This window comes from Tinamus guttatus, unplaced genomic scaffold, assembly GCF_059628265.1.
Source record: "Tinamus guttatus ecotype Peru unplaced genomic scaffold, ASM5962826v1 Tinamus_guttatus_pri_ptg000282l, whole genome shotgun sequence".
Taxonomy (NCBI): Eukaryota; Metazoa; Chordata; class Aves; order Tinamiformes; family Tinamidae; genus Tinamus; species Tinamus guttatus.
The window spans coordinates 503429-529816 of NW_028288816.1; the positions used below are offsets into that span (position 1 = coordinate 503429).

The 26388-nt window shown below is 49.9% G+C and overlaps 1 protein-coding gene and 1 pseudogene across 1 annotated transcript; one reads left to right on the top strand and one right to left on the bottom strand.

The window, feature by feature from the left end:
* LOC148594213 (antigen WC1.1-like) overlaps window positions 1-26388 on the top strand; it is a 382286-nt pseudogene that overhangs the window by 287498 nt on the left and 68400 nt on the right.
* Window positions 11329-12252, bottom strand: LOC148594221 (olfactory receptor 14C36-like). The gene has a single exon (XM_088527352.1). It carries the CDS (start codon window positions 12250-12252, stop codon window positions 11329-11331), a length of 924 nt encoding a protein of 307 aa, XP_088383478.1.

A 26388-nucleotide genomic window follows, 5' to 3' on the forward strand; every position in this document is an offset into this window, starting at 1 on the left:
AGCATCTCGTTGCACGGGCACGCTTTGCGCTGTTTCATCCCACATGCCTTGGATCCTGGCTTTGAAAAATGCCCAGCCTGAAAGTAGCCCTGAAGTCCTGGTTCCCTCACAAAACACCAAATCTCTACGCAACCCCCAAAGTCCTGGCTTCTTGCACAGCTGTGCCCAGTGCAGAGGCCTGTTGGTGCAGGGGAGTAGAAAGGGCTTCTCCAGTGCCCCACTGGAAATAATTCACATCCTTTGGTACCATCTGGAGACACTCCTGAAGGATTTATCAGCAAGTTCTGGATAACAACAGGGCTGAAGGGAGGGGACTCTTTTCCAGGACTCTTCTCTGCCTGACTGGGCCATCTCCATGGCAGTGACCTACAGAGAGAGCCCCTGATGACACAGGCTGCCCTCCTCCTTTGAACATCCCCTCTTAAGGTATTTATAAACACTGATAAGATCCCCTCTCCAGCCAGGACACCATTGGCCTTCTCCGCCACACGAGCCAGCACATGCCGGCTCATGGACAACTTCTTGGCCACCAGGATGCATAGGTCCTTCTCCACACAGCTGAATTCCAGCAGGTCAACCCCCACCTGTCCTGGTGCATGGAGTTATTCCTCCCCATGTGCTACTCTTGACTGTGTTGAACTTGATTAGGTTCATCTACATCCAGCTCTCCCAGTCCCTCTCAATGGCTGCACAGCCCTACAAAGCATCACCACTCCTCCCAGTTTTATATTCTCAGCAAACCTGCTGCACTCTGTCCCTTCATGCAGGTCATTAATGAATAAACTGAACAGGACTGGACCTCTGGGGGACACTGCTAGCTACAGGCCTCCAACTAGGCTCTGTGCCACTGAATCACAACCCTAAAGCCTAAACCCCAAACTCAGCTGCCAACATGGAGGTGACCTCACAGGTGCAAACCCACCACATCCCTGCTGCTGCCTGTGGCCTTCAGAGACAGCAGCTTCCTCAACCCCCTTCCCCACACAGGAACCACTGCTGCCCTCTCAGCTCCTCTCACCACAGAGACCCCCCACCCACCGCCCACGCCTGCCTGCCTGCTGCCAGCCAATCAGGCACTCACAAAGACATGACGTCACAGCGCCGTCCCGCCCAGCTCTCTGGCCCTGCCCTCCAGGGCAGCAATGGCCTCCCCAGCCCTTCCCCGCCAGGAGCCCAGCCCAGGCTCAGCAGCTGCTCCGCGGAGATGATCTCAGCAGCGCAGAGCCCCGCAGGGCCCGGCTGCTGCCCAATGAGGCGCTGCGGGAGCGGTGACCTCACAGTCACCAGGCAGAGCCAGCCCTGCTGCTGCCCAATCAGCTCTGCCCGCAGCGGGGACCTCCCAAGCAGCAGCCACGCCCTCTCCCTGCAGCTGGCCTATCAGGGGCTGCGGCAGCAGTGACCTCCTCGTGCCCAGCGCAGCCATTGGCTGTGAGGCCCCGCGGGGCTCCTGGCTGTGCTGGGGGCTGTGCGGGGCCGGGGCAGGGAGGGGAGCCCAGCTCGGGGCTGCGGGTGCTGGGGGTGCTGGTGTGGGGGCCTGGGGGGCTGTGTGAGCTGCTGTGTTGGGCTCAGCCAGCACTGCCCACCCTGGCGTGGGGGAGAAGAGGGGCAGCCAGTGCCAGGGAAACCTGCCCTGGATTCTGTCCTTCTGCCCCCAGCACCCACACAAGGGTTGGAGCTGCCCCATGGGAGCCTTGGGGCTTGGGGAAGCCCCAGCCCCAGGAGTCCTGGCTGCCACATTGTCCCCTGAGCAAGATGGGACCCTCAGGCAGGACTCCTGTGGCAGACTCCAGCCCTGAACAGCCACTGTCACAGTCTGGGATCCACAGGGGTCTTTGCAGTGACAGTTTCTGTGTGACACCTCGGGAAGGAGCTCCCAAAGCTCCGAGCCTTGTTGGAGAGCACCAGGATCACTGGGAACAGGAACTGAGGTCCAGGCTGTGAGGGTTCATCCAGCAGTCCCCATCTCACTCATCAGTCTCCATCTCATTTGACTCAATCTGCAGTTTGTGACATGACCAGCTCCCTGCTTTGCAGCTCATGAAGCTGGCGAATATCCGTGCAACCTCCCTTCGTGCTCTTCTTCATCTCTGCAGAGTCCTGGGGACCTTGTTAAAGAAGAGAAACCCCATCTCCCTGGAACCCTGTCAGGGATGTGGCTTTCCAGGTCACTGCCAAAGGAAGGACTTCTTTGGGTTGCTTATTCAGTCTGTGGCAGCTCATCAGTGATGCTGTGAGTCCAGCTCTTCATGCTGGGGGTCTTGGCCCCTTCTCTCCCCAGTCTCCTGTGCATCTACCTAAGTCTCCCATTCCCACATGTCCTGTTTAAAGTGACAATTTCTAACATCCCCTTTAGGGCTCTATCTGGACACATTGTGACTCCTCATGATACTCTGTTCACTCGGAGACCCAGCAGCTGGTTTGCCCTTTAGGGAGGTTAAAGCTTGCTCTGTCTTTCTGCAGTCTGCCGCATTAGCCATGTCCTTACTATATGTACAGATTGTATGGACTTAGCATACATTCAAAGAGTGTCATTATTTTCCATGAAACTATGCTCTGCTTTTTTTGTTTGTTTGTTTCTTTGTAACTAAAAGAAGATCCTCTTGTGCCTGTTGGCAGTCAGTTGTCTAAGTAGAGCAGGTGAGAATTGGGGCTGGTGAGCCATAACCTTGAGTGCAGACTTTGGTGGACTAAGGCTGGCTTTCAGCATGAGTGATTTAAATTCCCAAAAGGCTGATGAGGGAAATGGTAGAGCTGGTGAGGTGGGGAGGAAGACTGTGCATACAGTGCCTGATCTCCGGGACACTGCTTTTCCTACATGTGCTGCCTTCATTAGGAGTCACTCTGGATGGCTATGAATTGGATGGTGTGCTGTCACCTATTCTTTAGAATAATAATAGAAAAATTTAAAAACATGAAATACTTCTATATGATGGTTTTCTTCAGCTTTCATGCTAAACTCTCAAAACCTCTCCATTTAGCCATGGACACTTGAAGGAAATTGTAGGGAGAGTCCTGGTTTATCAGGGCTTTTTGCTTTTTTATGAGCTTCATGCAGTACTTGGAGCTGAGTCCATGAATTGCAGCTATTGAAAGGAGATTGAAGAAATCAGTGAAGAAGTCAAAGTCAGAAGGAAACCCTAAAGTTCTGTAGAGCATTAATGGATCCCACTAAGGCCATTAACTACAACAACTCACCAGGGGCTGATTAAAGCTAAAATATATAATCACTGGTAATAGTTAGGTAGAGAAAATACTCATGTGGCTCTGATGCTGAATACGCCCTCGATGTGTTTTGTCAAGGAAAATGGCCAAGCATGGGCAGCGAAACCCTGGGAAGGGAGATCCTTTCCTCCATGTGTTGCGCACATCCTCTCTGGCATCAGTGTTTGGGTGAGGGTCTGCAATGCTGAGTGCAGGACAAGCACACGACACCTCCCAGGGTCCCCAGAAGGATAAAGGAGGCAAATAAGTCCAGAGGATTCGGGATATGCCTTGGTGACAGACACAACAGCCATAGTCAAGAGGATAAAGACCTCCATTCTGTTGGGGCCTTGGCAGTGCCCTTGGCCATCTCTACCACAGGTCATCCTAGACCTGCTCCTGTGTCCCTGCAGACTATGGACACCCAGTCTGCTTCCCCAGCTAGTTCTCACAAGAGGTTCTCCTTCCCTTCATTGAGAGCTTTTCCATCCTCAGTGGCTGTTTCTTGAAACACAAAGCCATTGGTGGTGACAGACTCGCTCTGGGTGCCCTGTAGCACCACTGCTACACTGCTACTGAAATTTTTCCTTAAGTTCCTATGGAATTTTTGGCCGGAAACTGAAACACCAAAAATTCCATAGGAACTTAAGGAAAAATTTCTTAACAGTGAGGGTGCCAGAGCACTGGAACAGGCTGCCCAGAGAGGTTGTGGAGTCTCCTTCTCTGGAGATCTTCAAAACCCGCTTGGATGCAGTCCTGCGCCACGTGCTCTAGGTGACCCTGCGTATGCAGGGGGGTTGAACTAGATGATATCTAGAGGTCCCATCCAACCCTAAGCATTCTATGATTCTATGATTCTATGATTCTACCCTTCAAGTGATATTTCTTCATGCTATTGCCCAATCTGAGCTTCCCAAGCTGTATTTTGGTCCTGTTTCCTCTTATCATGCTGCTTCCCACTACCAAAGAAATCTCTTGGCAGCCCCACAATGTGGGGACGAATATAACCTTGTGTGTCACGACAGAGTGGAACATGAGGAACTGAAGTGCCAGGGCCCGAACGACAGGCCCGAGTCGGGGTTGACTTAGAGATGAATACGGCACTGCCTTTGCCGTACACAACACTCACCTGTAGAATTGCTCATGCCTGCTTGCACGGAGGCTTATTAAACTGTAGCTTTTTTAAGCTCTCGTGCAGCTGTTTTTGACCTTGAAGGGAACCCTCCCATCTGAGGCCTGGGCTCTGACCAGATCCCCATCCCACATGATAGGGAAAGTATGCCACATCAGATGTCACCGCTCACAAACAAAATGTAAGTTATCATGATTTGCTGATTTGGCTCTATAAAAGATGGACACTCTTGACGCGATGTTGGAGACCTCACGGGTGGATGCACCACGTAAGACCTCCCAGTTGCTGGGAAGTTTCTCCAAATCCTCGCCACAACAGGGACTCTCCAGTGCCTGCCGATCTGGATGACAGTAACATATTTAGGCAGTTGGTGATGTATCCTTTAATCACTATTCCCTTTCTCATATAGTAATGGTTAGGTGCATTACTTATGCATTGGTTATTTCGTTTGTTGCTAAAACCGAGTGTGGAATAAGCTTATATTTTTAAATGCATCATTCTGTACTGCCTTAACATTAATAGTGAAATAAACCATTCTTTCCAGTGGTGTCTGGTTCTTTCCATCACCCTGTCTGTCCGAGTCAATTGGCAAAACACCGTGTTCTTTGCAGATGCCCATTGCAGCTCCCAGGATGCAAGGTTGGCCTCTGATTTTCAGCCTTGCAGGCCACAGTATTTCTGAAGGCAGCTGTACTTCTGGTCTGGTGCTGCTTCCTGCAGGTGGTCACCCCCAAATCAAGACCAGTTGGAGGGGGCCACAAGTGTTTCCAGCCAGCTCTGAAGAGGTACCAAGGACACAAGTTGCACCTGGAGTTCTCTCAGGCAGCAGTTGACTGCTCCAGGGTAGTGAGCAGGCAAGTGTTAGTGTACTCTTCATTTGGTAAATGGGTGTCCTGGTTTTCATGTGATGTTTCTTAGTTGGGTCACAAATTCTTCCTTCCTGGATCCTGTGGTGTAAAGAAAGAAGGAAAACTCTCCAGAGCTCCATGCTTTCTGTCCTTTCTTTTGTCCAGACCTGATTTCTGGGCTATACATAGCAGTCAGCAGATGATCTGGAGGTGTGGATCTTGTCACCACGGGTCCTCCCTTAGAGCCTATTCACTTACAATGCAGTGGGCATTGGCGGCAAGTAAAACTGTCTTTTCTTTCACCAGGGTCAAGGAGGACAAAGAGCAGGAGCAGTCCTTGTGGTTTTGTTCTGATTGCAGGCCAAGGTTGTTCAGTGTCTCGTGGCTCAACTGTGATTTAGTAACATCCACGAGCTGCTGTAGGTTCAGACAAGCCCTGGAAGCAGCAGTCCTCTTCCCCTGTCACCCTCTTCATCCTGCCGGGGCTCATTTTCAGCCAGAAATCCCTCTCAGCACACACCTCCCCATCCTGTGAAAGGCAGGAGTGCAGGACTGTAGAGGAAGGGCCACATGCTGTGTGTGACAGCATGGCTTTCCATCCCATGGGTGACTGTGACACCACTGCTAATCCCCCCTCCCGACCACCCTCCAAGGGGAAAAAGAGCTCAGTTCCAGTGCTGAGCTGTGCTGGTGCTCTTCTTTCTCATCGTGCTCCTTTGCATGCCCCAAGCCCCCTGCCCTTATGGCCCTGAGTAGTAAGTGTGTGTTACAAGCAGGATGCAAATTATTGCCTGATGACTTTTAAAAGAAGGGAAAGATGCCTCTTCTCTTCCTGCTCTCCAAGAAAAAGCAGGCCAGCCTGCACCAGGCAACGCCTGTAACAAGACCAAGCAAGGTAGAGCAAGGTCCTTCCTTGCGCTCAGCTTCTTCTATTCCCAGTTGTCACTTTGACCATGCAGGTGGCAGGTGAAGTTGTCTGAGGTGTGAAACACAGGAATAACACCAGAGGAGAAATTGCCACTTGTGCACTTTGAGATGTGATCATGACACATGCAATGGTGCAATGTGACAAACAGAGAAGGGGTAAAGGGAAGCAAGCTAACCATCAGGAGGCATGAAAGCAGTGCGAGATGCAGTGCCATAAATGCAACATTCCAATGTGAGCCCCTTTTTGCATCTATCAGGCGGTGCTCAGAGACTCTCTGATGTGTGAAGGTCGCTTGCGAAGGGCCAGAGGTACAAGCAGTGTAACTGGAGGGACTCGATTTCTCCAGTTCATGGAGCTCTGTCAGACATGGACACTGAACAGTGCAAGGGAGTCCCCTCAGAGCCCATGGTTTTGTGGGTGTCCAGTTTGCTGAAGTGAGCCCTACTCAGATCCTCCTCCAGCAAGGGAAAGTCTTCCTTTCTCCATTTCTCCATGGTCTCCAGGGCCTAGGATTCCTGAGGGTCACTCTTAGCACTAAAGCCTGCGGCAAAGGTGGCCTTTTCTGTGTCCTCTCTCACCAGGGCTCTTGGCCCATTTAGCAGCAGACCCGTATTTTCCCTAGTCAGCCTTTCATTCCTGCTGTATTGTTGTATTGTATTTTAAATATTATTTTATCAGGAAGGTAAGAGTAAAAATTCAGAAAGAAATAAATGAAGAGCATGTTTCATGCCAAGTACATTGGAAGGACAAGTGACTTCACACAGGACAGTTTTTGGCACTGACATTGTACCCGTTGAGGAAGTTTCCTCTGTGCCTCCTTGAGCTCCTTGTTCCTCATGCTGTAGACAAGGGGGTTCAGTGCTGGAGGCACCACTGAGTACAGAATGGCCAGTACAGAGAGATCCAGAGCTGGGAAGGATATGGAGGCGGGAGAAAGGGGAATAAAGTGGCTAAGGGTGACATTTCAGTACCCCTGTTACTGGGGGTAGGAGGTTAAAGCTTGCTCTGTCTTTCTGTAGTCTGCCACATTAGGCAAGTCCTTACTATATGTACAGATTGTATGGATACATTCAAAGAGTGTCATTATTTTCCATGAAACTATACTCTGCTTTTTTTTTTTGTTGTTTGTTTCCTTGTAACTAAAAGAAGATCCCCCTGTGCCTGTTGGCAGCCAAGCATCTAAGTAGAGCAGGTGAGAATTGGGGCAGGTGAGCTATAACATAGAGTGCAGACTTAGGTGGACTAAGACCAGCTTTCAACACGAGTGATTTAAATTCCTAAGAGGCTGATGAGGGAAATGCTGGGGCTGGGGAGGTGGGGAGGAAGATTGTGCATACGGTGCCTGATCTCTGGGACACTGCTTTTCCTACATGTGCTGATTTCATTAGGAGTCACTCTGGATGGCTATGAATGGGATGGTGTGCTGTCACCTATTCTTTAGAAGAATAATAGAAAACTTTGAAAAGATGAAATACTTGTATATGATTGTTGTCTTCAGCTTTCAGCTACACTCCCCAAAGCTCTCCAATTAGCCATGGACACTTGAAGAAAATTGCAGGGAGATTCCTGGTTTCTCAGGGCTTTTGCTTTTTAATGAGCTCCATGCAGTACTTGGAGGTGAGTCCATGAATTGCAGCTATTGAAAGGAGATTGAAGAAATCCGTGAAGAAGTCAAAGTCAGAAGGAAACCCTAAAGTTTTGTAGAGCATTAATGGATCCCACTGAGGCCATTAACTACAACAGCTCACCAGGGGCTGATTAAAGCTAAAAAATATAATCATTGGTAATAGTTAGGTAGAGAAAATACTCAGGTGGCTCTGATTCTGGGTTTTGTCAACACACATTGGCCAAGCACAGGCAGAGAAACCCTGGGACGGGAGATCCTTTCCTCCATGTGTTGCCCACGTCCTCCCTGGCATCAGTGTTTGGGTGAGGGTGTGCAATGCTGAGTGCAGGACAAACACACGACACCTCCCAGGGTGCCCAGAAGGATAAAGGGGGCAAAGAAGTCCTGATGATTCGGGGTAGGCCTCGGTGACAGACACAACAGCCATAGTCAAGAGCATAAAGACCTCCATTCTGTTGAGGCCTCGGCAATGCCCTTGGCCATCTCTACCACGGGTCATCCTAGACCTGCCCCTGTGCCCCTGCAGACTATGGATACCCAATATGCTTCCCCAGCAAGTTCTCACAACAGCTTCTCCACCGTGGCTGTTTCTTGAAACACAAAGCCATTGGTGGTGACAGACTCGGTCTGGGTGCCCTGTAGCACCACTGCTCCGCCCTTCAAGTGATATTTCTTCATCCTGTTGCCCAATCTGATCTTCCCAAGCTGTATTTTGGTCCTATTTGCTCTTTTCATGCTGCTTCCCACTACCAAGGAAATCTCTTGGCAGCCCCACTATGTGGGGACGAATATAACCTTGTGTGTTACGACAGAGTGGAACATGAGGAGCTGAAGTGCCAGGACCTGAATGACAGGCCCGAGTCGGGGTTGACTTAGAGATGAATACGGCACTGCCTTTGCAGTACACAACACTCGCCTGTAGAATTGCTCATGCCAGCTTGCATGGAGGCTTATTAAACTGTAGCTTTTTAAGCTCTCGTGTGGCAGTTTTTGACCTTGAAGGGAACCCTCCCATCCGAGGCCTGGGCTCTGACCAGATCCCCATCCCACATGATAGGGAAAGTATACCGCATCAGATGTTACCACTCACAAACAAAATGCAAGTTATCATGATTTTTTGATTTGGCTCTATAAAAGATGGACACTCTTGCCGCGATTTTGGAGACCTCACGGGTGGATGCACCACCTACGACCTCCCAGTTGCTGGGAAGGTTCTTCAAATCCTTGCCACAACAGGGACTCCCCAGCGACTGCGGATCTGGATGATTATGACATATGATGGCATATTTAGGCAATTGGTGATGTATCTTTCAATCACTGTTCTAATATACTAATGGTTAGGTGCATTACCTTGCTTATTTTGTCCGTTGCTAAAACCAGTGTGTAATAAGCTTATTTTGTTAAATGTATCATTCTGTACTGCCTTAATATTAATAGTGAAATAAGACCAGAAATAAGACCATTCTTTCCAGTGGCGTCTGGTTCTTTCCATCGTACTGTCTGCCCCAGTCAATTGGCAAAACACCATGTTCTTTGCAGATGCCCATTGCAGCTCTCAGGATGCAGGGTTGGCCTCTGATTTTCAGCCTTGCAGGCCACAGTATTTCTGAAGGCAGCTGTACCTCTGGTCTGGTGCTGCTTCCTGCAGGTGGTCACCCCCAAATCAAGACCAGTTGGAGGGGGCCACAAGTGTTTCCAGCCAGCTCTGAAGAGGTACCAAGGACACAAGTGGCACCTGGAGTTCTCTCAGGCAGCAGTTGCCTGCTCCGGGGTAGTGAGCAGGCAAGTGTTAGTACTCTTCATTTGGTAAATGGGTGTCCTGGTTTTCATGCGATGTTTCTTAGTTGGGTCACAGATTCCTCCTCCTTACATCCTGTGGTGTAAAGAAAGAAGGAAAACTCTCCAGAGCTCCATGGTTTCTGTCCTTTCTTTTGTCCAAGCCTGATTTCTGGGCTCTACATAGCAGTCAGTAGATGGCCTGGAGGGGTGGATCTTGTCACCTCGGGTCCTGCCTTAGAGCCCATTCACTTAAAATGCAGTGGGCATTGGTGGCAAGTAAAACTGTCTTTCTTTATGCCAGGGTCAAGGAGGACAAAGAGCAGGAGCAGTCCTTGTGGCTCTGTTCTGATTGCAGGTCAAGATTGTTCAGTGTCTCGTGGCTCAGCTGTGCTTTAGTAACATCCATGAGCTGCATGAGTGCACTCTTAGCACTAAAGCCTGTGGCAAAGGTGGCCATTTCTGTGTCCTCTCTCACCAGGGCTCTTGGCCCATTTAGCAGCAGGCCCATATTTTCCCTAGTCCTTCTTGTGTTCCTGCTGTATTGTTGTATTGTATTTTAAATAATTATTTATTATTATTTTATCAGGAAGGTAAGAGTAAAAATTCATAAAGAAATAAATGAAGAGCACATGTTTCATGCCAAGTACATGGGAATGACAAGTGACTGCACACAGGACAGTTTTAGGCACTGACATTGTACCCATTGAGGAAGTTTCCTCAGTGCCTCCTTGAGCTCCTTGTTCCTCAAGCTGTAGACAAGGGGGTTCAGTGCTGGAGGCACCACTGAGTACAGAATGGCCAGTACAGAGAGATGCAGAGCTGGGAAGGATATGGAGGGGGTAGAGGGGGGAATAAAGTGGCTAAGGGTGACATTTCACTGCCCCTGTGACCAGGGGTAGGAGTCAGACCCAACCAAATGGGTATCACGTCCTCTAATCCCTGCGAGGGACTGCAGATGACTGCACAGTCCAGGGCACCTGGACTGCAGAGCATTTCCAAGGGTGCTCGTTGTGTCCAGTTGTGCCTATACATCCTGCCCCGGGTATTTGATAGATGGTGACCCAGAGGGCTCTCCGTTCTCCCTTCTTCCTGACAGTTGAGTCCTCCCTGCCTCTCCTGAGACTACAGAGTCCTCTTTTGCCTGCAAATACCCAGTGCTTTACCTCTAAGAAACTCCATCTTTGAGGACCTCTCCCTTTATGAGGCTCTACTCACAGTCCATCCCAGGCATATGCTGTCCCAGGAGGATCTCTGTGCTCTACTGACACCTCCAGCTTCCCCTCCATGAGAACAGCCATCTGGCACTGTGCCTTAATATGTAGGAGAGCTGTGCATGTGTAAATCCATGACCATTCAGTGTCTCCACTATCCTTGGACTCTGATAGGTGAATTCCCAAAACTGCCCTTGGTCTCTAAAAGATCATTACATGATTCTGAGCTCTGTGTTGCTGAAGCCATGGAGAATCCTGTGCAGCAGGCCCTTGAGGGATGCAAGTCCTTGAGCCTATTCTTGACCCCAGCTTTGGAGGAAAAGCCCAGCTTTCACGCACTGTACTGATAGAAATTACTTTATTACAGAGACACTGTTAGGGAGCCAGTCCTTGTCCAGCATTCGACACAATTGAGGGTATCAGGTGAGACAGAGCAGACACCGTTTAAGGGGAATGAATACAAGTAGTTGTGTAGCAACATGATAACAATTATTAACACTAGTAAAAGTCATAATAAAAATAACATGAAGAAACAATGCTCAATTTAGTTACGGGATACAGAAAGAGTCATTTTTAGAGAGATGTGGAAAAATTACCACTGCTTAAAAATCACTTGAAATCACTTTCCTAATGGCATCCTTGAGCTCCTTGTTCCTCAGGCTGTAGATGAGGGGGTTCACTGCTGGAGGCACCACCGAGTACAGAACAGCCAGCACCAGATCCAGAGCTGGGGAGTAGATGGAGGGGGGCTTCAGGTAGGCAAATGCACATGTGCTGACAACCATACAGACCACGACCAGGTGCGGGAGGCACATGGAAAAGGCTTTGTGCCTGCCCTGCTCTGAAGGGATCCTCAGCACTGCTCTGAAGATCTGCACATAGGACACCACAATGAAAATGAAACACCCAAAGATTAAATAGGCACTAACAACAAGAAGCCCAACTTCCCTGAGGTAGGAGTCTGAGCAGGAGAGCTTGAGGATCTGAGGGATCTCACAGAAGAACTGCTCCACCACATTGCCTTGGCAGAGGGGTAGGGAAAATGTGTTCCCAGTGTGCAGGAGAGCATTGAGGAAACCACTGGCCCAGGCAGCTGCTGCCATTTTGACACAAGCTCTGCTGTCCAGGAGGGTCCCATAGTGCAGGGGTCTGCAGATGGCAACGTAGCGGTCGTAGGCCATGACTGTGAGGAGAGAATACTCTGCTGATATGAAAGCAGTAAAACTTAATATCTGCCCAACACATCCCCAGTAGGAAATGGCTCTGCTGTCCACCAGGGAATTGTGCACAGATTTGGGAACAGTCGTGGAGATGGAGCCAAGGTCAAGGAGGGAGAGGTTGAGGAGGAAGAAGTACATGGGGGTGTGGAGGCGGTGGTCGCAGGCTACAGCTGTGATGATGAGGCCGTTGGCCAGGAGGGCAGCCAGGTAGATGGCCAGGAAGAGCGAGAAGTGCAAGAGCTGCAGCTCCCGCGTGTCTGCGAATGGCAGGAGCAGGAATTCTTTGAGGGAACTGCTGTTGGACATTTCCTCCCAAAACATATCAAGGAAAAAAACAGAGACAAGTTAGGAGACACTCTTAAAAGGAAAATAAACAAATTAATGAAGTTTTCTTATCTATCTATTTGTCTCATTCCCAGATCTCTGAGGCTCCTGCGTCTTCTAGCTAGAGGATGATGTTACTCTAAAAAGAGAGCAGCCCCTGCTGAGAGTAGAGTCTGGTTTCAGAGTGCCCATCTCTGACCTTCTCACCCTTTCTACATGCACCTTATGGAGGTCTCCACACTCCCCTTCTAGCAAACAACACATACGACCCTCTTCTGTTGCCCATTTACAGCCTCCCACCATCACTTCCATACTATCAGTATTTCCATAGGTTCCCCATAGGTCACTGGGATACCACATATATGCCATGAAACAGCAGAGGCTTTCTGGAGGGCAGGTGGCAGCCTGTAGGACACCACAGGGTAACAGCCAAATGATTGTCAGGATTTTAGGCGGACTTTCCTTAAGGAAGAGTCAACTCATTTCCCTGTACTGCATTTCCCAGAGCTCCAAAGGACAGAATGGGGCTGTGTGGACCTCACTCCCTTGAAAATCCTTCTTTTCCACTACTTGTAGCTTTGGTGCCTGAACTGCAGCTGAATCCTCCCAACCACAGGAAGCAGAGAGCAAGAACAGGAGCAGCATGGACAAGACAAGGATTAAGGAGCAACACCATGACCCTGTTGCCAAGGGAGGCAAGGAGAGGGACAGAGAGGCATTCTGGAAAACCTTCACTTTACCTGCAGGGTATGGCACCTTGCAGAGGGGGACATTGCAGCACTGCCCCTCTCAGCCCTTTGGTGGGGAGGCACCAAAGAGATGCCCCTCTCCTCTGCCACAGCTCTGGCTGCAGAGTTCAGCCAGTCTCATGCCCTGCAGTTCCTTCTCCTTCCCTGCCCATCTCTGCTGCCTGGAGCTGTCCCTGCTGGCAGCTCTTTCTCTGTCCCAGTGTCTTGTCCCTGTCACTGCTCAAAGATCCCCTGTCACCCTCTGGGTGCTCAGTTCTGCCCTACAGAAACCTCTGGCAATGTCCAGGGCCAGCTCTGTGGTTGCAGGTTGGAATGAGCAGGTCACATAAAGTCCTAGGATGCTGCAAAGATCCTGATGCTGCCTTTGGACTAAAGTGGGGATGAAGCAGCTCACTGACGTTTCTCACAGACCTATTAATCTCTCAGAGGGAAGGTTTACAACTCCCAGCTCATTGCCAAAACAGAAAACTTGTTCCTTCATTCTCCCTATCGAAATGAGGAAAGTGAAAGTGCAGAGATCTGAAGGAAAGCTCCTTCTCCTTCAAGCAGCTCTTCTCTTGCTTTTCCTCTTGAAAGGACCCCTCAGACATGTCCTGCGCAAGTGCTGGAGCTGTGAGCAGAACCTGAGCCCTGCAGCACCTCTCAAAGGCAGAAAGAACCTGCCCTGCCAGGGATCTCTTCCCACCCAAAGCTTCTCCCCACAGCACCACAGGGAGCTTCCTGGAGAGGCTGTGTGCTGACCCTCACGGGTGGCAGAGTCACTGCCCTGGGCAAACAGCACCATGAGGTACACGGACACTGCTCTGAATCACAGCCCCAGGCAGACCTTGGTGCACTCCCTGCCTTCACAGCCCTACAGCCCTGTGTTCAAGGGGCATACCCAAGAGAAGCATACCCTGATCCTCTGACCATGTGTCAGGGAATCCCTGCCCTGAAGCATCTCCTCCTCCTGCTATGTCCTGCTTACTCCAGGAGAGAGACCATTAAAAATCCTATGAGCTGTGGTTTGGCTGGGATGCAGACATCCCCTCCAGGAACCTCAGCAGCATTGCTCTGCAGACAGAGACTCACTGTTTCAAGGGCTGTGAAGATTCCCCCACAATGAGCTCTGCTCCCGCTCCACACTGCCGTTCCCCTCTCGCTGCCTTCTCTCCTCTGCTGTCCGCAGCAGCAGGCAGTGCCCGCAGCCCTGCTGCTCTTGGCACAGGAGCTGCTCCTGCACTCGGCTGTCTCTGGGCAGTGCTGCCAGGCTGCCACGAGCTGCCTCCGTCCCAGGAGCCTGGCCCCGCTCAGGAGCAGAGGCCCAGCTGGACTCACCAATTTTTCTGTCCCTTGTGTTCCCTCCTCCTGGGGAATGTTCCCTCAAGCAAACTAAAATAATCATCTGTTTTCCTTTTCTCGTGAGTGGAGAGAGATTCCAACATTGCAATTTATTTCATCAGAGGATGAGGAGCTATGAAAGTTGTGAATGTCCCACTCTGGAGGAATGATTTTCATCTCTCAACCAGACAGGGACGCCTAGATGGGACAAAAGCCAACTCACTGAGACATTGGTCAGATTTTGATTAGGATTAATCAATCTGGGCATTACAGAATGCAGACCCCCAGCCCTGGGTCTGAAGTCATATTCAGATTATTCCTTTAAATTTCACAGATGCCATCGGTGGGATTCCCCTTGCCAAAAATAAAGTGAGCACAACATAGAGGTGTGCATGTGTGCTCTGTCTAATATACCACTATAATCATTGGAGATGGAAGAGTCAGTTGCTTACACACAGATATCTGGTGACAGTTGAAGAGATAGATGTGGTCCAAAGCAGATGTGCCACACACAGATGTGGTGTCAGTGTCTGCTTGCTCTGATGCAGGAACTGGGGGACCTGCAACATCCTAGAGGATGAGGTGAGGATCAGGTGGGGAATTGTCTTGGCTATCTGAAATGACCTCCTGGTGCCAAACACAACTAGAGCCCCACTCACTCCAGCTGAGGTGTAGGAAGATTCCAGTATTAACCAGCAGCTCTTGTAATTCAGTGCAGACACTTGATTTGATGGCGTTGAAAAGTGCTGGAAGAGCTTTGTCAGATGCCTGGGTTGTGCAGCTCAATCATATGTCTCTAGCAGATTGGACCTAGAGGGAAACTATCCCCTTTGGAGCACTTGCTGGGCAAGTACTCCAGGGAATCCTAGGGTTCCATCCTGAACGCAAACAAGTGAAATCCAGCACTGTCTGTAGGGAAAGTCCATCCCGTCTACATCCATGTGTGCTGCATAAATGAGAGGCACATCACACCAAGGTATCTTGAGATTCTTTGCACTCTCAAAACCTTCTTGCTCTCCTCCCCTCAACATCTGCTCATTCCATCATATTATATGAACAGGGACTGGGCTAATGAGGACCTCAGCGTGGCTGGATCACAGGCTGTCCAAGTCCATGGACATCTTCAGGGGCACCTTGTCCTTCCTGGAGATTTGTGCAAGAAGTCTGTCATAGGTCCAGTATAGCCATAGAGTCACCTCAGGCAGAACCCAGGAAAGCCTGCTGTTTCTCAGTGGCCCAGCTCTGTGTCTGCCTGGCCTCAGACACTGCTGGATTCACTTTCTTAGTAGGAAGCTGCTTCCACCATTGCATTGTTTCTGCTATATATGACGGCATGGCTCTGCTCTGAACTGGGCCATTGCACACACAGTGTCTTTGCCTCTTGGTAACAGGTTTCTCTGTGACCATTCTGTTCTCTGTGCCACAGCTGAAGCTCTATAGCCCAAATATATTCAAATGTAGGCAGCCTGAAGTAGAGGCAGGAGCACGTGAAGATGTGCAAGCTGTCACAGGCATGAAATATCATTGGAATGGTGATCAGTGGACGATGAGGGAGGATGCCTTTTGTGTGAAGGAGCAGATTGGATGTGTGGAGCTCTTCCTTGGAAGAGACAAGGTTTGAAGCGAGAGCTTGTGGGTGAGCATCTCAGGAGGGAGCTCTCCTATTTCTCGGAAATATAAAAATAGTCTGTGGATCACTGGCCCTGGTTCTTGTTGGGCAGACTTTAATCCCCCTATCATGACCTGGAAAGGCAAACTGCAGGGTGCAAGCAGTCTGGGAGGCTTCTGGAGGACATTAAGGAGAACTTTTTTGCACAGCTGCCAGATGGGCTGATAAGGACGATGCTTTCTGGTATCTGGACATTTCAAACAAGGACAAACTGATCAGGGATGGGATAGTCAGTGTCTGCCTTGCCTCCTGTGACCATGAGAATCTGGAGTGCCTAATGCTGAGGGACATGCAGAAGGACAGTAGCAGAATGGAGACGGGGCTTGAGAAGAGCCGACTTCCCGGCCTGTTCAGGGGACTGGTGGGAGATCCCAGGGGAGGCAGCTCTCAAGGACATCAGAGCTCAGGAAAGCCAACAGGTCTTAAGGACAGACCTGCCAAATATAAGGATGGGCCGTTCCGATACTCACTAAAACTATCAGACAGCTCAGGGCACTCAAACCAGCAGATACCCCTTGGGTACGCTGGGATCTCCTAACTTAGCTCCAGAGTAATAGGGCAATGTAGAGGAGAAAAAAGGCAGAGGCATTTAGAAATAATGCCCAGCATTTCATTAGAAGGACAAGTGCAGGGTCCTGCACCTGGGGAGGAATAACCCCAGACACCAGTACAGATTAGAAGTTGACCTGCTGGAAAGCAGCTCCGCAGAGAGGGATTTGGGAATCCTGGTTGACAAGTAGTTAACCATGAGTCAGCAATGTGCCCTCATGGCCAGGAAGGCTAATGGGATCCTGGCATCTATCGTACGAGGAAAGACTAAGCGAGCCGGGCCTGTTTAGTCTGGCGAAGAGAAGATTGAGAGGAGATCTGATCAACATGTAGAAGTAAGTACCTTAGGGGTGAATGTAGGGAGGATGAGGCCAAACTCTTCTTGGTAGTGGCCAGTGACAGGACAAGGGGTAATCGGTGCAAGTTGAAACACAGGAAGTTCCATCTCCATGTGAGGAAGAACTTTACTGTGAGGGTGACAGAGCCCTGGAACAGGCTGCCCAGAGAGGTTGTGGAGTCTCCTTCTCTGGAGATCTTCAAAACTCACATGGATGCCACCCTGTGCCACATGCTCTAGGTGTCCTTGCTTGAGCAGGGGGTTGGACTAGATGAGCTCTAGAGGTCCCTTCCAATGTTAACCACTCTGTGATTCTGTGAACTTGCTGCTGGGGACAGTGCCCATCATTTCCCTTACCACATCTTGAGAGTGCAATTCATTCGAGTTTACATTAACTCACGCAGCAGACAGGGATGGGAATTACTGCAGCACAAACAGCCTGGCAATCATCAATTACTAATGCCACTGCTCTTGTTACACCATGCTCACTTAGGCACTGGATTCATTTAGCAGCCTAAAAGGTCTTGCTGGACTCCCTGGTCCAATGGTAGCTGGCTGCAAGTCTCTGCTCCTTGTCCACGTTCGACGGAGAAGATCATAATCACAGCAGCACAAATTCCTGGTGCTAAGTGCTCCATCTCCCTCCTCTTGATTAAGGAGCTGCCTTTCTCCAGGGCTGCAGAGCTCCGCAGGTGTCAGCCCCTCCACGGGGCACCCTCAGCAAACCCTCTCGTCCCCGCCGCTGCTGCTGGCCCCTCACTGCTCTGGCAGCAGCGACCTCAGCGCCAGCACCCGCCGTGAGCCTCCTGCTGGCCCAGCAGCTCCTCGGGCAGGGGGACCTCGCTCGCGCACAGCCCAGCATGGGCTGCTGCCGCCGCGGGCTGCAGGGACACCAGGTTCCTCGGCAGAGCCGCCCCGGCCAGGAAGGGGCTGCTGACGTCACAACCAGCTGCGCGGCCTGGCCTATCAGGGGCTACGGCAGCAGTGACGTCACCAGCCGACGCCCACGCGTCAGCACAGAGCCAGCCCTGCAGAGAGCAGGGGCCTCCCGGCAGCGTCCCCGCAATGGCCTCCGTGTCCCTGCCCGCTGCTCAGACACCCCTGGCCTCACAGGCAGCGCCTGCTGCTGCCCCGGCAGCTCCGCGCACACAAGGGACCTCCCCGCGTGTCTGCACCAGACCCCGCTGCCAGCCGCGCTGCTGCTGGGACAGGAGCGGCCTCAGAGCCCGTCCCCAGCCATGGGCCAGCGCTGGCCTCACAGCTGCTCTGCCAGCAGGGACCTCCCAAGGAACTGCCCAGCCAGGCGCCTCTTGCTGGCCTGCCCGGGACTCAGCAAAGAGCAGAGCTCACGGTCACCCTCACAGACATGGATGGACCTGCTAATGCCTAGTGCTGTCCAGTCAGGAGCACAGACAATGTGACCCCCCTCCCAAGCAGGAGCAGTGCCATGTGCCTGCTGCTGGCCTCCCAGGTGCTTACAAACATTGCCGTAGGTGAAATGCCTTGATCAAGGGGTTTGGACTAGATCATCTGCAAAGCTCCTTCCAACCTCAACCATACTGTGATTCTATAAATGGTCTCCACTGGAATAGATCAGCTTTTGAGCTGTAGGGATCTGCCTGTCCCTCAGCTTTATTGTGAGTGATGCTCTAGTAGGATAGAAGGCATCCAGGGTCATTAGAGATGACCAAGGATATTCCTGACCTGGCCTCCCACTGAAGTTCCATCTCCAGTGATTCCATTAGGACCTTTAGGCCAGGAGCTTGCAAGCAGACCATGTGCATGCTTAGCCTGGTAAGGGGAATCCCACCTGCCATGTATTTGTGGAGTTCATGAGTTAGCTGAATCCTTCTCCAAACCTGGTGCTTCTGAACAGACATGTGGAGCCCAAATAAGCCATCTGAATAAGTCATCTGAATCATATATGCCCCATGTATCAACAAGCTCCCTTCTTATCCCTTGTCCTGCCTAGTTAAGAGATGTGAATCAGGACTTCCAGTGGGACATTTCTAACTTTGGTAGATAATCATTGTCTGATGAAATAAATTGCAACATTGGAATCTGTATCCCTGTAGTCTGAAGGAAAACAGGTTACTCTGCTTGAGGGAACATATCCCAGAGGGAGGAATCCCAAGAGACAGAGTAATTCATGAATTGAGCTGGGCTGCAGCTCGTGGCAACCTGTCAGCACTGCCCAGAGACAGCCGAGTGCAGGAGCAGCTCCTGTGCCAAGAGCAGCAGGGCTGCGGGCACTGCCTGTTGCTGCGGACAGCAGAGGAGAGAGGACAGAAAGGTGAAAGGCAGCGTGGAGTGGGAGGACAGAGGAGAGCTCATGGTGGGAGCAATCTGTGACACGGTAAGTCGCCGGCTGCAGGGTAATGCTGCTGAGGTTTCTGGAGGGGTCTGCAGCATCCCTCCAGCTGATGACTTTCTTTTTTGAGGACTGTTCTCCCTGCTTCTACTTTGCATACAAGGAGATGCTTCAGAACAGAAATTCCTTATCCCAGCATCACAAGGTCAGGGCATCATGGCTGCTTCTTCTGGAGCTGGTGCAGGACAGTGAAGGCAATGTGGGCACACAGGTTCTTCAGAGCACTGTTCTTCAGAGCAGTGTCCATGCGCCCCAGGGTGCTGTGTGCCCGGGGCAGTGATTCTGTGAGGATCAGCACTCAGCCTGCCAGGGCGCTGCAGGGAGAAGCTCTGGATGGGAGGAGAGATCCCCCCTGGGCAGGTTCATTCTCCAGCTGAGAGGCTGCTGTGTGGGGTCAGGGCTGCTCACAGCTCAGCCTCATCCACACCACATATCTGGAAGGGGCTTTTCAAGAGGACACTCTTGGGAAGCTTCTGTGAAAGAGAAGGGAATATCCAGAGGCTAGGATTTTGTTTTGTATCCTTGACGAAGGCAGCAAATGAATGGGACATTTTAGGTTTAGATGCCTGAAGGAGAGTTCTGCAGTGCTGCTTTGTGTGATCAATAGGTCTGTGAGGACCCCAGAATATTCCTTCAACTGCCTTTTCATCTGTGGGCAGCAGCAATACCCGCTTTGCACCTCTCCTCATTCTCGTTGTGCTTAGTCTCACTCTGCTCTCAAGGGGAAGGGCTCTAGGGCATTTCTGACCTCCTCTGCAGTCAGATTTCCAGAACAGCAGAGCTGCCTCTCTCCTGCCATGTGCCCATTTCCCATTGCAAGGCACAGGGTCTGAGAACCACTGCCCTGGAAGTCCACACTCTCTGGGAGGTGCAACCTGGGGACGGTGCTGCTCTGTCTCTCTGTCCTCCCTTGGCAGCAGTCACAGTGTTTCTCCTCATTTCCCTGCCTCTCCTTTCTGCTCTTGTCCTGGCAGTCAGCTGGGGCTTCAGCTACAAATTCAGATACTCACCCTGAGGTCCTGCCATGGAGGTGTCTGGAGATGGGCAATGTGCCCAGGGTGCTGGGCAGCGTCATTGGAGGGGCTGCAAAGGGGTTGACTCTCCCCTTAGGAGACCCTGTGACTGTCTCTGTTGTCCTGCTGGGGTTGTGAGGTGCCCTCCAGAAGAGGATTCAGTGCACAGAGTCTTTGCCATGTCAGGAGCAGTGTCCTGTTCTCTCCATCACGTATCCACCTTGAACTTAGAGGGAGAGCAGAGTTAAATGAGTGCTTTGAAACCAGCCTTCTATGATCTCAACAGAGTCCAGGGTTGTCTGGACGAACAAGGCAGATGGACTCGACAGCACTTCATGCTGTTCCCTAAGCAGCAGAGAGCCCATTTCCATCTCTAGTCTGCTTAATGTTCACATTTTCAGAAATAGAGACATCTGTCTTTATTTGCATGTCAATAAAGACATGCAAAGAACCTGACCAGATACGGTGACAGAATCTAAAAATTTCCAAAATAATTAATTCTAAAACAAAATGCTAAAACCCCCTGCTGCACCCCAAACTCCTTGGAAGTGTGTGTGGGAATATGAAAAGACCCTTTATCTTAAAGGTGGATGTCCTGTGACATCAACTCCAAAAAGGAGAGATATCAAGAACCAGTCCTTTATACACATTTGTGTAGTGTAACTCAGGCTCTGGCTCCTCCCAGAACACTCAGCTGGAGCAGAGACTGAGGAGCTGACTGAACGTGATAGTGAGAAGAAGGAATTCCTGAGAGTTGGGACGGGGTCAAAAAGCATTTCTATAAAAAATGGAAAGTTTATTTCAGAGAAAATTCCTCTAACCTATTATTGCCTTTTCCTCCCTACACAGTTTTCCTGAGCCCAAAAGAACAGATGTCCAACAGCAGCTCATTCAACGAGTTCCTCCTCCTGCCATTTGCAGACACACGGGAGCTGCAGCTCTTGCACTTCTCGCTCTTCCTGGCCATCTACCTGGCTGCCCTCCTGGCCAACGGCCTCATCATCACAGCCGTAGCCTGCAACCACTGCCTCCACACCCCCATGTACTTCTTCCTCCTCAACCTCTCCCTCCTCGACCTGGGCTCCATCTCCACCACTGTCCCAAAAGCCATGGCCAATTCCTTCTGGGACAGCAGGGCCATTTCCTACTGGGGATGTGCTGCACAGGTCTTAACTTTTAACTTTTTCATGTCAGCAGAGTTTTCTCTCCTCACAATCATGGCCTATGACCGCTATGTTGCCATCTGCAGACCCCTGCACTATGGTGTCCTCGTGGACAACAGAGCTTGTGTCAAAATGGCAGCAGCTGCCTGGGCCTCTAATTTTCTCTATGCTCTCCTGCACACTGCTAATACATTTTCCATTCCGCTCTGCCAAGGCAATGTGATGGAGCAGTTCTTCTGTGAAATCTCCCAGCTCCTCAAGCTCTCCTGCTCAGACTTCTACCTCAGGGAAGCTGGGATTATTGTGGTTAGTGTTTGTTTAGCCTTTGCATGTTTCATTTTCATTGTAGCGTCCTATTTGCAGATCTTCAGAGCTGTGCTGAGGATCCCCTCTGAGCAGGGCCGGCACAAAGCCTTTTCCATGTGCCTCCCACACCTGGCTGTGGTCTCCTTGTTCATGAGCACGGGCACATTTGCCTACCTGAAGCCCCTCTCCATCTCCTCCCCAGCTCTGGATCTGGTGCTGGCCGTTTTGTACTCGGTGGTGCCTCCAGCACTGAACGCTCTCATCTATAGCCTGAGGAACAAGGAGCTCAAGCAGGCACTGAAGAAACTAATCCAACAGCTACTTGTGAAGCAGCAATAAACTGCTTCTCCCTCTTCATTCATAAGTGACTTCCAATTTGTCTCACACTGCTTTTGTCCTTCGAGCATTTTCTCTGTGATAATGTTTATGTGTTTGAATTCATCCCACTTTTCCAGCAGCATGAATCCAGTCTCTCTGACCCAGAGGCCTTCTGTAAATCTGCCTTTCACTGTCAGAGGTGTTCTGCCTCTAATAAAAGGGTCTGTTGTGAGTCCAGTTCTTGCAAGTTGGGCTCTTACAGAGCTGAAGCCAAGAATCTGCTCTAGGACTGTGAAGCTGAAGGAGTCTGTTGCTTTCCAGGGCTCTCCATCGGCTGAGGGCAATGAGATCCTGGGTTGATGTGTTAGGGAATGAGGTCTGCATTCATCTCTTATTTGTGGGTGCCCAGTTTTTCTCCTGATGCTGAATGGTCAAAGCAGCCTCTGCCTGGGACTGTCTCATGTTTGATATGACTGGTGACAGATGCCCACAGTGGGGACCCTGTGAGCACAGGGGAGAGTAGTTTATGTCAGTGTTCAAGTCCTGGAAGGAAATGATTTACTCCCTGTGTTTGACCCAGGTTGCAAGCATTTCCCTACATAATGGTTTTCTCCTCTCTCTGCTGCTCATTGCTGTATCTCTCCTTTTTCTTAAATAAAAGTCAATAGGTTACATATTAATTGCAATTAATAAATAGTATTAACTCCCTTCCCCACTCTTGCCACTCAATGCTGCACCCACAGGGCAGTGTCGAGGGTCACTCGAATGTTGAGGCTCACTCCACAAATCAGAGTGAGCAGGACTTTAATATGAAGGTGGTTTAACTTGTGGCGAGTGCCGAAGCCTTCTCCACAAGCCGGAGAGAACAACACCTCTCTGGGAAGTGAAGTCAACTCCCCCCTGCTGTTGTCTGTAGCAGGGCTTTATACCGGTGCAGGTGGGTATGCGCTGAGGAGCAGCACTCATTGGCTACAGGCTTCCAGCTGATTGGTTCTCCTCCAGGTGTTCGGTTGCTAGGCGTCGGTCCAGTTCTCCACAAACTCTGCTTTCCTATATATTCTTACTAAGGCCCCAACATCTCCCCCTCTTTTTTCCAAAAAGGAAAAATTAGCAATAAACATTGCAACATTTACAAAAAACAAATTAACATAGCTGTAATCCTCAGCATTTCCCCTCTTTTTACAAAAAACAAAAATTGGCAATATCATGCATCAAATTATTACGAACAAAAACAAAGTAACATAGTTGCAAGCATAAATATAACCATTCTGGTTACGCATAAGTGTAACAATTTCTATAATTCATGGTCCATTAATTGTTTCTGTCCTTTCGCAACCACGGTCGTACCCACTTGGCTGGTACCCAGGTCGCTCCGTCTCTTCCAAGTATGCACGCATATCCTCGTCCCCATGTAACTAACTCAACTGGACCTTCCCAGATCTGTTTCTGTGGACAAAAGACTTCCACCTGTACTTTCTTTCCCGAAAGGTCAGCTGAATTTTTTGAAAAATGAGTGAAAATGGGTACGTTATCATCATTTCTAGGGTTGAGCCAATTCAAAACGTAGCATGCTTTACTTGTTAACTCATAGGGACCCATCTCCCCCTCTTTTTTCAAAACAGACAGTAATTGTTTTAAATTTCGATGGTGTCGCTCGATGATGGCCTGACCACCCGAATTATATGGGATACCCATCTGATGGGTTATTCCCCATTGCTGAAAAAAGTTTTTACAGATGTTGCTCTTATACGCCGGTGCATTATCTGTTTTTATGATGTCCGGTTTCCCTAAAACAGCAATTACCTGAGCCCAGTGTTTGCAGGCTGACTTAGCGTTTGTAGAAGTGGCTGGGGTCGCCCAGAGAGCCTTTGAGCAGGTATCCACCGTAACATGTAGATATTTTAGTCGGCCAAAGGGAGTGAATTCCGTAACATCTGTTTGCCATATCTGCCTCGGTTGTAGTCCTCTTGGATTGGTACCCATTTCCTGTAAAGGGGTCAGTCTTGCGCAATCCGGACAGGCAGCAATGATAGCACGAGCTGCCGCTCGGGAAATTTTAAATTCACGTTGCAACGCTCGAGCAGATTGATGAAAGAATGAATGAGACGTTGATGCCTGTTGTTCCGCCGAACAAGAAATACCCGCTGCTGACACGGCACTGTCTATGACTGCATTACCTTCTGTTAAAGGGCCCGGTAATGCAGTATGACTACGGATATGCGATACCCAAAAGGCATGCTTTCTTTGTTGAATGATGTTCCATAGCTGAACGAACAAAGCTTGAAGATTATGGTTATTTACGTGTCCTATAATTGCCCTATGAATTCTTTGAACGATGCCTACTACATATAGAGAGTCAATAACTATATTCATGGGCCGATCATGAAAAGTTAGAAATGCCCAAATTACCGCTTTTAATTCTAGAACCTGCACGGATGCAGTTTCCCGTCGAATCTGAGTTTTCCAACGATCTGACTCCCGGAAAGCGTACCCATATTTCCCGGTTTTGCTGCTAGCATCTGTGAATACAGTAATCGCGTTCGATAATGGTCTTAAACTCTGGATTTCTCGTTCTTCCAGCTCCAAAGAGGTGTGGAAGAGAGGATGCTTGGGATAATGATTGTCCACTTTAATGCCCTGAATAGCTAGAGCAAATTCTGCACTTTTTAAACACCATTCTTCAACTAACTCCAGAGTCTTTAGAGGCAGGATAATACTATCAGGCTCTCTGCCGGCAATTGTTCGTACGCGTTGCCGGGCTTTCAAAATTCCCAATCCAATTGCTTCATGCCTTTGAGTTAGGGTACGTCGCAAGTGGCTTGGGAGAAAAACCCATTCCAGTACAAACAGGATTCCTTTTTCATCTATCTGGGCGATAATTATCGCCACCTCCCTTTCCCGATTATAGACCACCAGGGATATCGGTAATCTTTCCTGGAACCTGTAGGCCGCTGTTTCTGCTATCTTTTCCTCGATTCGTTCTAAGGCTGCGACAGCCTTTGGGGTTAAGCTCCGCTTTTCTGCAGGCCCTTTAGCTCCCCTAAGCAGTTGAAGCAATGGCTCCATTTCCACATTTGTAATGCCGCAAAAATTCCTAATCCATTGGATGTCTCCTACCAATTTTTGTACACAGTTAACGGTGTCAATTTTCGTCTGCAATTTAAGCTTCTGGGGTCTAATTCTGGCTTCTGTGATGACCATACCCAGATAATTCCAAGGAGCTTGCCTTTGAATCTTTTCAGGGGCAATGACCAGGCCAAATTCCTTTAGACAGTTAATTAGCTCCTCTTCCTGCTCAGCTGGCAAAACTTCAGGGCTTGCTATTAAAATGTCATCCATATAGTGGTATGTGATCAAGTCGGGGTGCTTTTCCCTCCAGGGTTTTAGGGCCAAACTCACGAACCATTGACAGATGGTTGGTGAATTTTTCATTCCTTGAGGAAGAACTACCCATTGGTATCGCTCCGATGGGCCTTCCCTGTTAATTGTAGGCACCGTAAATGCAAATTTTTCACTGTCTTCTGGGTCAAGCGGTATATTAAAGAAGCAATCTTTTAGATCGATTACCAGCAAACTCCATGCCTGTGGGAGCATAACAGGTGAGGGCAACCCTGGTTGTAGAGCTCCCATGTTTTCCATGCATGCATTAACGGCTCTCAGATCCTGTAATAGCCTCCACTTTCCAGATTTTTTCCTGATGGTGAAAATAGGAGTGTTCCAGGGACTCGTTGACGGCTTAATATGACCCTGATCTAGCTGTTCTTTAACTAATTCCCTTAGATGATGCAGCTTTTCCTCCGGTAGCGGCCATTGGTCCACCCATACAGGGTCCTTTGTAATCCATTTTAGCTTTAAAGTAGGGCGGAAGCTGCCCCCAATGGCCGCTAGGGAAAATGTGACTGCAAAGTGACACCCCACTGGGCTAAAACATCCCTGCCCAGCAACCACAGTGAGGTACACATCACATACGGTTTTACCTTGGCCCTGTTTCCTTCGTCATCTATAACCGTCACGAAATATTGACTAACCTGCGTAGGAGATTGCCCCCCGATCCCTGTCACAGGGGTGTCAATCTCCTGCAGATCCCATTGTGGTGGCCATGCGAATTTAGGGATGATAGTAATGTCAGAACCGGTATCAAGCATCATGGCCACATTGGTAAGACGAGTGCCGTCTGGTCCTTCCATGCTCACAATTTTTGTCGGCCGCTGAGCAGTTATCTTTTCGCAGAAAGCAACCTGAGGGGGTCCGGAAGATCCAAAGCCCTTATTTCCCCGTCGGGCCTTTCCAGGATTGGGGATTGCAGCTCGAAAAGGTATCAGT